This window comes from Cibotium barometz, chromosome 13 (assembly GCF_041138505.1).
Source record: "Cibotium barometz isolate CiBa-2024 chromosome 13, ASM4113850v1, whole genome shotgun sequence".
In the NCBI taxonomy this organism is placed as follows: Eukaryota; Viridiplantae; Streptophyta; class Polypodiopsida; order Cyatheales; family Cibotiaceae; genus Cibotium; species Cibotium barometz.
Genome location: NC_141058.1, coordinates 55,024,726 through 55,039,469, shown reverse-complemented (window position 1 = coordinate 55,039,469; position 14,744 = coordinate 55,024,726). Strand labels below are relative to the sequence as shown.

Below are 14,744 nucleotides of genomic sequence, written 5' to 3'. Positions count from 1 at the left end.
GAAGAGCGTCTCGACACGAGAAGAAGAATCGAGAAGAACATATTTGTCATGCATATCAAATACGTGCATGTGCTGACACGTGCAAAAAACACATGCAGCTCACACGTGTTAGCATCATGCTATATTTATTAAGGATACGGTTAATTAATCATTGCGCGATGCTGCTTGTTAATTAATTATTGCGTAGCAAAACAAACATTTGTCCAATAATTACGTAGCAAAGCAAACATTTGTCCACATATTGGGTCGGATTTAGTCTTTTTTTAAAATGGATGGGAAAAGGAGTTGGACATTTCAAAATGAATTCTAAAGCTTTGCAAGAATTTTAAAGTTGCGGTGCCCACCATATCCAGGTCCCGGTGTAAAAGGGACGACGCCTTTCGTACACGTAACAGCTAAACTAGCGTATTACCGTTTTACAGAGATTGGCCTTTCTTTTACGTGCACAGAAGCTAGGTTCAGTCCACCTTCGCCAACAGGGAGGTAAGCAATGCATGTTTTCTGTCGCTCTGTCTTTTGGTTTGTTAAGCTTTGAAGGGGTCTCATCATGATTTAGGGTTTTCGTATGCTTAAGAACGGGATTAAGGCGGAGTCTTATGCTTATGCGCTTGCTGGTTTACTCCGAGACTAAGCTTGTTCGCTTGCCTAATCTTTGAGATAAAGCTTATGGCTTTGTTGAAATCTCTGAGATCAAGCTGCTGGTTTTGCTGAAAATTTGAGATCAAGCTTATGGATCTCCTAACTATCCAGATTTATGCCGTGGGTTCGCCTAATTATTGCGCTTTAGATTCGCAGATGTCATTAATGGGTTCTCTTAATTATTGAGCTTGAACTCATGGGTTGGTTTAGCTATCGAGATTCAACTTGTTTAAATTATTAAGATTTAACAAACTCTGATTTAGTTCTTATCTTTCAGTATCCTAAATGGGTTGGTATTCGTGGTGGACTGGGAGGATTGGCTACGATGCGGTAGGGTTTCGTTAGCTTATTCTTGGGCACGTTGTTAATTTGGTAAAATCTATACATAGTATGAGCCGATACATGCATGTATACATATACACATACATACATATAATACACACATATGTATACATACAAACACAGATATACTCATACGTACAGAAATTGCAGAAACCTTGTGTTTGACTAGTATTTTTGCCATACTTTGATGTCTTCCGAGTTGGGTTACAGAATCAACGCGGAGTTCGTGACATTAAAACTGATGGGCGTCCAAAAGTTGCACTAGTGATCGGTGTCACAGGGATTGTTGGGACCAGCCTGGCAAAAATACTCCCCAGATCTGATACGCCTGGTGAGCCATGGAAAGTTTACGGAGTTGCACGAAGGCCGCAGCCAAGGTGGTTTGCTGATGCTCCTATCGAGTACATCCAGTGTGATGTTCTAGACGAAGCTGACACACAAGAGAAGATCTCGCCTCTAAGGGATGTGACTCATCTTTTCTGGGTAGTGTGGGTAAGCCGAAGCAGCGAAGAGAGAAACTGTCAGGACAACGGCAAGATGTTTCGTAATGTGCTGGACGCCCTGCTGCCAAATGCGCCCAAGTTGCAGCACATTGTCTTGCAGACTGGTGCCAAACACTATGTTGGCCCTTTCAGCCTGTCAGGGAAGATCCATGCCCACGAGCCGCCTTTTAAGGAGGAGATGCCACGCTTGCCGATGCCCAACTTTTATTATACCCTGGAAGATATCCTCTTTGATACTGTGAAGAAGAGAGAGGGCTTGACATGGTCTGTGCACCGACCGAATGCCATATTTGGTTTCTCTCCGTGGAGTCTGATGAATATTCTGGGCAGTCTTGCTGTGTATGCAGCGATTTGTAAACATGAAGGTTTGCCATTTCGATACCCTGGAAATAGGGTCACTTGGGAGCAATTTGGGGATGCATCGGATGCAGAGCTGATAGCAGAACAGGAAATCTGGGCCTCCATTGACCCAAATGGCAAGAATCAGGCCTTTAATGCATCAAATGGAGACGTCTTCAATTACAAGCGTGTGTGGAGCCTTTTGGCTGGAAGGTTTGCCCTGGAAGTTCCGCCCTATAATGGGCAGCCGATAAGTTTGAAAGAGATGATGAAGGATAAGGAGCCTGTGTGGGATGCTATTGTGGAAGAGCATGATCTGTCGCCTACTAAGCTTGATGATATCGGGAACTGGTGGTTCGTCGATCTGACACTGAACACGCCCGTTCCTATGGTTTTGAGTATGAACAAGAGCAAGGAGATGGGATTTCTGGGATTTCGCAACACAGAAGCTTCGGTACTGCATTGGATAGACAAGATGCGACAAAAAAAGATTGTTCCCTAAGTAAGCCTTTGATGAAGGTGAGATGCAGCAATGATGTCTTGTGTTTTTTAGTGGCTTGGATCTGGGCCTTTTATAAAGGAGATGCCAGAAATTAAACTCTTTTATGTGTGAATGAAGTAGGGGCAAGTCTTCATGCGAATGATTTGGGTATTACTTATGGTGGTGGTCATGGTATAAGGCTTTGAATAAGGGCCCTTCATAGTTGAAGGTCTAGTCTATTTTTATTTATATATCTAGTCCCAAGGGAAAATATCAGCCTCTGTGGTTTGTTGAAATACTGGTGTGGTGATTTTAGAGAGAGAGAGAGAGAGAGAGAGAGAGAGAGAGAGATTTTGAAAAAGCCTTTTCTTCTCTTTCAGTTCTTACCGAGATCATATTGGTAAAAAAATGATTGAAACTACATATGCATCAGCCCTAGCATGTACCAGAAGCATGGGAGGCACCAATTTAAGGCAATCTAAGGAATTTAGGCCATTTGTTTTTGACGAAGAAGAGTGGATTGCTACACTTGCCATGGAATGCCCAAAATATTGAGTGTAAAACTGGGTAATTGTAACTACCACCAGAAGAGGGTGAAAATAATTAAGTGCTAATTTTACTGAATTGCGAGTTTGTAGGTATGCAGACTGGATGTTTGTAATTAAAACAGGAAGAGAGCCTTAAAAAACACATTCTTTTGGTGGTGTTTCCTTACGATAGCAGTCTAAAAACCCCATCAGACCTTTAAGAGAAACCTTGTTAAGATTTGGATTTGAATGCAGACTCACAAGCTTATTACTAGGCATCCAACCACTACTGACACAAAGGGTTTCACAAAACAATTTGTGTTGTGTCCCCTTGTCCAGAAGAGATTAGCGTTAGGTGCCCCCAGGGGCTACACGCTTGGCTCTCTCCCTTGATTCAATTGATTGAATTTTGTTTTTTTTTGACTAAGGGCCCTTTTGTGGCTTGCTTCGAGAGCTCTTGTGTCGTGTTATATTCTGATAAAGCTTTACACTTTTGGTAAAGCTCTAGCTTTGGTTTAAGAGCAATGTTTAATCATTGAAACAATGGTTGAAGACAAGAAAGCTTCATGGTATATTTGAGTTTCAATTGAACTTTGTTTTAGGAGTTGTGTGATTTCCTTAAATCTCTTCAAACGCTTATTATACAATCTTTTAGCTATTCTGGGTCTTGTAGGGCTAAAGGGGGGTTAAACTTATGAGTCCACCATATCCCTAAACACATTAAAGAGTTCCCAAATGCTCTACCACATCCATCCGAGACCATGAGTTCCAACACCTCTTTCCATTTTAGTACACAGCATCCTGCATAGTGGGAACCTTGTTATTTTGAGAGGGACATGAGAGAACACTTTATCTTTCCAGCTTAGACCTCTCCGTCAAGATAAATAGTTGAGCAATCTACCAATAATTCCCTTAAAAAATTTAACCAGATTTCCTTCTAATGAAGGCATTTGGGTAGAAGCACAGTCAACCTAGTAATAGTATGAGAAGGGAGGTGAAGAATGCCTAGCCCACCTTCGGATTTAGGCATGCAAATTTTGTCCCAAGCCAGCCAGGCCAAAGCCTTTTTATTGGACCTAACATTCCTCCACACAAAATCTCTCACAGGTCTAATTATCTTCTGCCAGTGCCAAAATCTCTCACATGTCTAATTATCTTCTGCTAGCGGTGCCTGTTACCAAAATCCAACACAAGGTAGAGAAACATTATATAGGCATTCAATACTATGTTGCACATAGCCACCCTATCATGAAAGGGGACCCCGACACCCTCCCACTTCTTTAGTTTCACAAAAAATCTATCTAATGTGCCCAGTCAGTAGCTTATTAGTCACATCCACCCCAAATGGAACCCCTAGGTATCTGACAATTTGAACTCTCCACACCCCCATTGCTGATGACTCCCTAATAATGATATCATACAAGAGTTTGCAGATGCTTTAGGCTCTCAATGTAATATTCACAAGCATAAGTTAATTAGTCTCTCTGAAGACAAGATTGTATATTTTTAATTATTGATTGCTTGTTCTCAGAAGGTCGTGGGGCAAACTAACCACCACAAAGCTAAAGTTCAACCCTCATGTTGGCGAGAGATTTCCAATGGTTCTCCCACACTTGTTGTTGTCACTCTAAGGCAACTACTAGTGTCGTGGGTATCACAAATTGATGGATCCAAGAGCTTGTTTGATCGCCAAAATCCTTGATACCCACCATAAGAAAAGAGAATAGAGAAAAGGAGAAGAAAAGAAGAGAAGAGGATAAGAACCACACATGATCAATAGACCCTCAAGAATAGAGCATAAAGAAAAAGCAAAAATAAAAGAGAAGAGGATAAGAACAACACATGCTCAATAGAGTGGTGTCAAGCATACACATGTCCACACACACTAGCATACGGTTACAAGGGAGAAAGAGTAGATAGAAAAATAAACTGATTTGTAGAATTGAAAAATTTATTATAGCATGAGGAAAGTCAATTTACACATTTCATAAGTCCTTTCTCACTAGGTTATCCAAGAGTAAGAGCCCCAAGGATTCCAATTTCTACCTTTAAGACTTTTACACATGATTAGAGCTAGATTTAGCAAAAGAGAGATTATCCTTAACCCTAGCTTGTCGCATGTCCTACATTTTTCAAGTGGGAAGGATATAGTGGTAGATACTATCTTCAACCTTCATCTGACACTCAATATTCCTTGTGGAGTTGTTCAACTTCTTGGGAAGTGAGAGCTCCTTCCAATGCAGCGTCATCACGCCATCTCAAAAAGCCAACCCCAGTAATTGACGCATCTGACTAATGACCCCTTTATCGTTGGCATCATTAGGGAGAATCACTCCCCCAATAGCATTATAGGGAGGTAGATTAGGAGCACACAACACATGAGATGTACTAGGTGTGTGTAGGGTAAGAAAGAGGGTACCACTTGTAGTTCCTCTACTCGCAAGGCAGATTCAGAGTGGATAATGGGTTCAGTGTTCACGAAACACCGAGGTTTAGTGTTAGATGAATGGCAAATTTTGAAAAATAACCTTCAAATTTCAAAATAACAATTCATAAAAACCTACAACTTTTAAGGGATTTTAGTTATGATTTTACTAAAAACCTTTAAAATTTAGGAGAAAACCTACATAAATTTGAGGTTGAAAGTTTTTGAATTGTTGGGAAAAATGTTTTATGAGAACACTGAATGGGCATTGAGAACTTGAAGGTGGTGGTGTTATTGCATCTTTGCCAAGAACAGGCTAGTACACTACTGCTGCTCTGACGAGGCCGACCACGTCTCGAGATGTTGGATGCATCACTGCACTTTGATTCCCTTGAATCCCAGCTCATTGATGAGCGACTAAGACAGTGGGGTGAGATTCACAAGAGTGTCTCGTAATTCTTTGTCAATGAGACGATCCTGCAGGACGAATCTGGTGTACTGGAATTTGTCGGTGGTGTGGCCATAGCACGAAAGCACATGCACTTGGTGTGGATGCAATCGGTTCCTTAATTTTGCAAAAGATCTGAGAAAAAGCACACTGAGGGAAGATGGAGAGAAATGGAGGGAGAAAAATGGTATATAGAAAGGACGAGAGGGAGAGTGTTTCTGACAGCAAACCCAAAGCCATTAGTGAAACAAGCGACCCAATTTTGCAGGTCATCAGGTTGCTGCATCCCAGTTCTCACAAAAAATGGTGTGACCAGACCCCTGTGATGGAGAGAGAGAGGGAGAGAGAGAGAATACTTTCTCCAATGGGCATACACCACCCAATGACATCGACATCTATGTGCATCCCACTAGCCATGTAGGGCATACTGGGAGGAGGGGGATAGCAACTAGATTCTTCACTAACAAGAAAATATTTCTTGCAAAACCTTTGCTTGAGCTAATTGGAGGAAGGAATCCAAGCAAGAGGTCCCACAGAGTATGTTACCAGGGAGAATCATGGGCAAGGTGGTGTGAGAACAAGTGGAAAATTTAGAGGCGGCCCCAGATTTGGTGGTGGCAGAGAATATCACAGTACAAGGGGGTGAAGTAAGATAAGTTACTATCACTCAGTTATATGGTTGGTGGCTTATGATATATCAACATAAGGTGCTCTCACTCGGTTATATGGTTGGTGGCTTATGATACATCAACATAAGGTGCTCTCACTCAGTTATATGGCTGGTGGCTTATGATAAACCACCGGCCATATAACCGAGTTCATCCCCTCTTATTGGGTGGCATATGCCTTTGTAGAAGGGTGGTGTATGCCTTTCTCACTCGCTAAGTATATACCTACCCCAAAGGGTTTCTACTCGCCTTCCCTTTGCTATAGAGAGTAGAGACTTCTCTGAGTTAACTTGCCAATACATAAACCACGATCATGGTTAGATAACATGATAGTAGTATTAAAACCCCATACCTCAAAAGAGAGGGGGGAGCCATGTTAGCAATGTGAAAACATAGAGAGAGAGAGAGAGAGAGAGGACCATACCTATAGTTGGGATGCAATGGGTAACTTCGTCCTTCCTACAAAAGATCATACCTTAGGGAAAGAGATAGACATACATAGAGAGAGATAGGGAGGAAGAGAGACAAATAGAAAACAGATAGTGGGTATCTCCGTCTTCCTTCAAAAGACCATACCTTAGCGAGAGAGAGAGAGAGAGAGAGAGATGGAGTGGGTGTGAGGAGAGAGACCTTACCTAAACTACTGAGAGAGAGATAGAGACAGACAGATAGATGGAGATGGTGAGAGGATAGAGATGAATAGACAAATGGAGATGGTGAGAGGAAAGAGACGAATAGATAGATGGAGATGGTGAGAGGATAGAGACCTTACCTAAACTATTGTATGTTGTCCAAATTCTAGGAGACCTTACCTAAACTACTGAGAGAGAGAGAGAGAGAGAGAGAGAGAGAGAGGGTGAGAGTACAGAGACCTTAACTAAACTACTACAAATTATCTAAATTATGGCATGGATTTCAAAGTTGGAACTTTTGTCTTTCAAACTTCGCAACAAAAGCATCGAATAGCAGGTCCAAAACCAAGATCGTAGTACATAAATACCACGATCATAGTATGGGTATACTTTGATCATGTGGTAATCATCTATAGATGGCTTTCCTTTTTTGGCAGACCATTTGGACGTATGCTCAATAGTTTCTTTGGTATTGAGATTGCAACGGTATTTAAGACCCAAGCTCCATTGTTGACAACCTCAATCTATGTCAAAAACAATGGAGGGGGATGGAGCCTCACAAGCACGAGGAGATTTTTTTATGAGAGAATGCTGTCCTTGCAAAAGTTGCAAGAACACTTATCTCTGTGAGCATCAAACAACAATCCATCATGTCCAAGTCCATGGAAGATTTGCTGATATTTCTATGGGTGAGATTGCAATGGTCTTTGGCATTGAGATTGCAACGGTATTTATGACCCAAGCTCCATCGTTGGACAACCTCAATCTATGTCAAAAACAATGGAGGGGGATGGAGCCTCACAAGCACAAGGAGATTTTTTAATGAGAAAATTATGTACTTGCAAAAGTTTCAAGAACACTTATCTCTGTAAGCATCGAACAACAATCCATCATGTCCAAGTCCATGGAAAATTTTTCGATACTTCTATGGGTGTATTTTTTTGGCAAGCATTTTTTAGCGAGCGCTTTTTGGTGTTCAAGCAAGCAGTTTCTCTCTTTGCACTTCTTAAATCCACCTACTCTTCTCCCTTTACCGTCACACCTATGAGATATTGAGTGCTACACACCATGGGCCACTATCATTGTTGCAACTCATTTACAAAGACACCATATTATGATCTGAAACTTCCATTACATTCCAAGAAAATTTTACAAGACCATAACATTACATGACAAATACCTACGAGACGAGTACTTAAACACACGCAAAAATATATGAAAGCATGTGTGCACACAATGTTCTTTACTTCCATGGGTCATTATCCAACTCATTTACAAAGACACCATATTATAATCTAAAACTTGCATTGTACTCCAAAGCAAATTTACACATCATAGCATTACATGGCAAACTCTAGCCAAGATGTTGAACACACACAACAATACATGAAAGCATACACATTGTTCTTTACTTCCATGGGCCACTATCATTGCTACTTCTTCACAAAGACACCATAGAGAGTTGCAACTTCCCTTATATTTCAAATAAAAATAGCAATATTGTAGCATATTATGACAAACACCTACGACTATGAACACATGCAACACTATTGTAGCATTTTGGGCCTCAACTATCATCTTGGCCTTCTCCATCTACCCGAAATTTGCAATGAAGGTGGCAAATTTAGCTCAAAGAGGAGCCTCCTTTGTCTCTTCAATGATGCCAAAAGCTCTCCATATCCCAATGGTTGTTGTTGCTTTCACCTCTAGCACGTTCTTGCCTGCAAGGTCTACCCCTTTCTCTGTTGTGAGTTTCTTATAGAGCTCCTACACTTCAGACGTTGTCCATGCTTCCATAAGAGCATCCGATCTAGGTTTCTTTTCTTTAAGGTGAATGAAAGATTGAAGAGCTTTGCTTATGATTCTTGCAAATGTAGTAGTATTATAGTGATTGTTGGATGAAGCCATGATCAAATTAGTTTACAAAGAGCCTATTGCAATATGAAGATATAAGGGGAGGGTGAGGTAGGATGTGTGCCTAGAAGAAGAGTATTGGAACATGGAAATGTCTATTATATTTATAACTTCTTAGAAATAAAAACTACTATTTTAAGAATAAAAAATAACTATTTTAAGCACAAACGTAATTATTTTAACATCTCACTCAAACTCTCTTTCACTCACACTCTCTATCATATCCTTGAGACCTCTATCCATCTTGCTTCATCTCTCTCAATTGTCAATTTAATTACCTAAAGGGTCACGGAAGAAGCTAAAAACAATGCCAATGACATAATTTAAGTGCACAACAATAATATCTAAAACAATAGATTTCTTTCATTGCAAAGCAAGTGAAATACATCAGTACGGACGCCACGGGTGGTGGTGGAAGAAGGAAGGTGATATGCGGTAGGGAGCTCTACTGAATGGTGCAAGTGCAGGTGGGAGGTAAAAGAACCCACAAGGGATATATGTGGCATGACATGTCGATATTGGGGCTCCCTTGCAACACCAGATGGCCATGATGAGGCGCTTGACTGTGTTGGGCTCGTGGGTACTGAGATGAGTGGAGGATATGGTGAGGAACATGTGGAGACGAGCTCCCACATCCATATGTTGCTCCCGTCGAGCATACTCACACTAACCTCACCCTTGAAAAATTGTTGACCCAAATCATCATGAACTTAGGCAAGTGGGTGTAGACACAAACTAAGGCACACCTCATCTCGCTCCATGCTGATTCAATGTTGTTGCAATATCCTGCATGCTCTAGCCATGGTCCAAGTAGTATTGGAAAAGTAATCTAAGAATACATCCTTGGATCGGTGAACGTCCTGAGTAACCACCTCCTAAAGTACAAGCTCACAATTATATAAATGGACGACAATATAAAAGACAATGACTATATAACAATAACACTACTCGAATCCAATTATATACATCCTCGAATCGGTGAACGTCCTGAGTAACCACCTCCTAAAGTACAAGCTCACAATTATATAAATGGATGACAACATAAAAGACAATGACTATATAACAATTACACTACTCAAATCCAATTGTAATGAAGTGAGTGCTGTAATTACCTTGCGAAAGGCTCACTATGCTAACAACATCTCGGATGGGATTCTCGGTTGCATCCAATTGGTATGGCAAGGTTCCCTCTTGTGGTTTCGATTCCAAGAAGATATCATCGTCCATCTTGAACAATATGTAGCTACCTCACCTCCCTGCCTATCATACTTTGGAGACGACTGGATGTACTCTCACTAGGGTGCATGAAGATAGTGATGGCCAAAACAATGACCTATGTGCATACACTAGTAAGTACGCTAAGAAAATCATTGAGCTTCAATTTTATAAAAACCACTCACTCCTTCACGTATCTCTTCTTGGCCATGTTCTAACATGAGATACAAGTATCGCGCGGAAGGAAGCGCGACTACAAAGTCCTTTGTAATTTAAAGTTCCAAGTTCTTGCCTCTCGCACAATAATCTCCAGGTGCTCTGCACTAGAGTGCACACCATAGTATCGTTGGCTTGTAGGAACTTGCAGTAAGCATAAAAGCTGATTCCACAAGTACCTCCTTGAAAACATTCCATCGAGGAACCACAACCTCATCCTTGTTGTAGAGAGAGACATTTATTGGAAAATCGACCCACACCAAGCACTGGCCTTTGGATCGGCAAGGCCCACATGCTGCATCATAAATATATCATGTGTCGTTGTGTCTCAGCACATGAATGGTAATGACCCTGGAAATTTTGCATGCATACAAAATAAGGAAAATGATGACATTTAAGATGTTTATTCATTTGATACACAAAAAAATAATGTACAATCCACTTACTTGTTTATCATGTGCAACACCAAGAACTCTACCTCTACCTCCTTCTCCTCAAGGAATCGGACCACTTTACAAATCACCTTGGGAACCTTGTCTCTTTCAACTCGATTGGTTTTTTCCCATTCTTGCCATGCTTTAAGTTGATGGTTGATGTCCCAGACAACAAACATCTTCCCAACCATGTGTTGTCATCCTTTCATCTTCTCTAGTATCGTGTCAAGCTTAGCTGACAATGATAGGTCGTGACTAACTGCACACTTTGGCGATCGAATGGAAAGGACTCTTGGCTAGGGAATCCCTCTTAGAGACAATGAATACCGCCATTGTTGACTGGTTGCTTTTGATTAACCCCTCGATGGAATCCTCATTCGTACACGGATTGCACAGTTTGTAAGTGTGTGTGTGTGTAAGGAGGCAACAAAGTGGTACTCTAGGAAGGCCGTTATGGTTATCAACAAAGTGGTCCTCCACCCAATTCACGGAGATGCGTCGATTAACCACTTGGCCAAAAGTCTCCTTTACGGATTCCTCTTCTTCAACAACTGTGCCACTACTGCTGGCAACACGATTGGTAGGCGTTGAAGAAGTTGCCCCAAAGCTAACTGTAATTGAGAGGTGTTGGTTACCTTACTTGATGTGGCCACTTGTGACATGCCCACTTCTCGTAACACTACGATCTCATCTCGATTTCCAATCAAGCCCTTCGATTGTAATCGATTCCGAGGAGGCATTTTGCATTGATGGGGAGGCACATGAAAGAGAATATTTTTGAAAGGGGGACCCCTTGACGGAAACTTTGCACTGAAGGAGGGTTTAGGGGGAGGAGGCAGTGTGAGCGCACATTGAGGAAGGAGGGGAGGTGCAAGGAACCATTAAGAAGGGAGGGGGGCACGTTGAGAAAGAAGGGCTCATAAACGATTGTTTTTGTGAGCCCTCGTGTGATTATCTCTTTAAAGCCATTAGACAGCCACACATGCTACGTATGTGCTGCGTGCGTAAATGCCACACGGTGCTACCACGTGTAATGCCCGACCTTGGGCATTACACATGGTGCCTACTTGGGCTGCATAGTCCAGGTAGGCAGCATGATGTGTAATGCTCAAGCTCGGGCATTACATGTGGCCACCTATGTGGACTGGCAGCTATTATGCAGGCTCGTGCATCACGCAACCCAGTGGAAGTGAGCCAATTTTTGGGGCAGATTAGGTGGCATGGAAGACATCTCCAATAGTCCACATAGGCACCACGTGTAATGCCCCAGCTTGCCACGTGTAATGCCCGAGCTCGGGCATTACATGTGGTAGCCTATGTGGTGTGATTGTAAGATTCCTCCCCAGCCCCTCAAGATGTCCAGTTTCTTCCCCTATAATCAATCCCCTTTTCATAATAATAATAATAAGAGATCTTGTTTTTACCTGTTTTGGCCTAGAGAGAGAAAATATTCTAGAGAGAGATAATTTAGTTTTTAGATATCTTTGGATGGAAAAATATCCCTTCTTATTAAAGTAAATTCCCCGAAACAAAAGTTTAAAAAGAAATTCCTAAGGTGCATTAAAAATAAATTATAATATGCACAAAAGACCTTAGCCTAAGGGTCAAGATTTTCTGAAAATATTGGATTAAGATTCTTATGGACCAATGAGATTAATCCAAATTTAGGGAGGAGATAAATTGAAGATTAAAAGAAAAACCCCCCCAAAAATGAGTAAATGCTCACATAAGATGAAGAGTGGGACTAAGGGAAACAATAAAAAAACTGAATTTTTGATACCTTAGAGTGGGGATCTCCCCTCATGAAGGAGACACCTTTTTTCTCATCATTACTCCCAATTTTTAATCAATAAAATGAGATATTTCATCTCTCCTCTCTCCTATTTCAAAACTATAACCAAAAAGTAAGCTAAACTGAACCAAAAATGGTCAAAAATTGACCAAACTGATCTAGAAAATTCTAGAATCAATTTGTTTGGTTAGAGGCTCACTTTTTCCTATAAATAGAAGCCTCTCCCTTTGTAAAAGCTTAATGGTGTTTATGCACTATTACTCTACTCTTGTCCTGAGCCATCTACATTGAATTTCTTAATAATTCAATTGTTTTTTACCTAATCCTCTCCAATGTGAATTGGTGGCCGCTCTTACTTCAAACAAGAGTAGAACCCTCAATCCCTCAAGCCAAAGGAGAGCTTACAACCTCCATGTAAGCTAATTTTCTTACTTGTTTAATTTTAAATCTATGGTTTTCTTGATTTTCATGTTTTATAGTTGATTGAATTAAATTCAAATGCTATGAGGAAAAGGCCACCCCCTTCTCTTCTTTACATTCCAGCCTTTCTTAATCCTAGAAAGATTAACTAAGAGATTAATTAAACTTTTCTTATTGTTTACTCTCTTGAATTTAGAAAATTGTGTAGATTAGAGTTCTATGAGTCTAATTTGGGTTAATTTAAGTTAAAAATAGAATGATAAAAATGAGAAATGGTCAGCCATACAAAGGAGGTTATGGTAAAATTTTCTAAAATCTTGTGGAAAAGAAAGTTATTTTTATGTTATTCCAAAAGAGTAATTCCCACCATTTTAACATCTAAAAGAAATATTCTAATTACTCCATGTACATATTCACCTATGAATATGCATGGATATCACTGATATTAATTATTAAAATTGATTTCTATGCATAGAAAGATGCATAAAGAAATTTTTTATTATAAAAGTGTTATTCTTATTAAATTTAATTTCTATAAATAGAAAGATGCATAATGAAAATTTTTTTATTATAAAAGTGTTATCCTTAGTAAATTTAATTTCTATACATAGAAAGATTCATAATGGAAATTTTTTTATTATAAAAGTATTATCCTTAGTAAATTTAATTTCTATGCATAGAAAGATGCATAATGGAAATTTTTTTATTATAAAGGTGTTATCCTTAGTAAATTTAATTTCTATGCATAGAAAGATGCATAATGGAAATTTTTTTATTATAAAAGTGTTATCCTTAGTAAATTTAATTTCTATGCATATAAGAATGCATAATGGAAATTTTTTTATTATAAAAGTGTTATTCTTATTAAATTGATTTTTATGCATAGAAAGAAGCATAAAGGAAATTTTTTTATTACAAAAGTGTTAATCTTATTAAATTTGATTTTTTTGATGCATAAAAAGATGCATAAAGGAATTTTTTTATTATAAAAGCATTATTCTTATAAAAATTGATTTTTATGCATGAATAGATGCATAAAGAAATTCTTTTTATTTTGAAAGTATTATTCCTATTAAAAGCTCACCTCATAAATGGGAACCTTGAGAACTAGAAGCTACATACAAATAGAGGAAGCTCATACAAATCGCACAAGTAAGAAAGCGCACAAATCGAGGAAGCTCATACAAATGAGATGGATGTAGGTAATGTTGAGAGTGAGAGAGATAAATATCTTGGTGCAGCTAATGGAGGATTTGTATGATGCATATGATGAAGAACTCTAGTGTAAAACAAGTGGAACTATAGCTCATGGGCAGAGAAATAATCAAGAGATGACATCTCCCTCTCTCCCCTTTAATGGGGTGCACCCATGAGCCCTCAGAGAACCTGCATACGTGAGTGCTTTTTAGGCTCTGAGGGAGCACCATGGGTGTACCCCATTAGAGCGTTGAGGTGGAGGCAACCCCCTTTCTCAACATTTTCATCTTCCTTGCCTCCCAATAATGGTATCTCCCAATATTTTTGGAGAGAACCCAACATTTACATCTCCCTATTTTTGAAGAGCACCCAACATGGCATCTCCTCTCTTTCCTCCAATGGGGTGAACCCATGGTGCTTCTCAGGAGCTCTCAAAGCACTCGAATGCACACGGGTGCTCTGTGAGCTCTACTAGAGAAACTATGGGGTGCATTAGTCCTCTTGTGATTAGTTCAACTGGCCCCATGGCCATCTTCTTCAAAGTGCTTATCA

The 14,744-nt window shown here is 39.9% G+C and overlaps 1 protein-coding gene across 1 annotated transcript; it reads left to right on the top strand.

Moving 5' to 3' along the window:
* Positions 1 to 378: 378 nt before the first annotated feature.
* On the top strand, positions 379 to 2,467 carry LOC147632863 (3-oxo-Delta(4,5)-steroid 5-beta-reductase-like). Its single transcript, XM_086807745.1, has 3 exons — positions 379 to 483; positions 917 to 969; positions 1,192 to 2,467. The coding sequence occupies exons 2-3, from the start codon at positions 925 to 927 to the stop codon at positions 2,323 to 2,325; spliced, it is 1,179 nt and encodes a 392-aa protein (XP_086663871.1). The 5' UTR covers positions 379 to 483; positions 917 to 924; the 3' UTR covers positions 2,326 to 2,467.
* Positions 2,468 to 14,744: the final 12,277 nt, after the last annotated feature.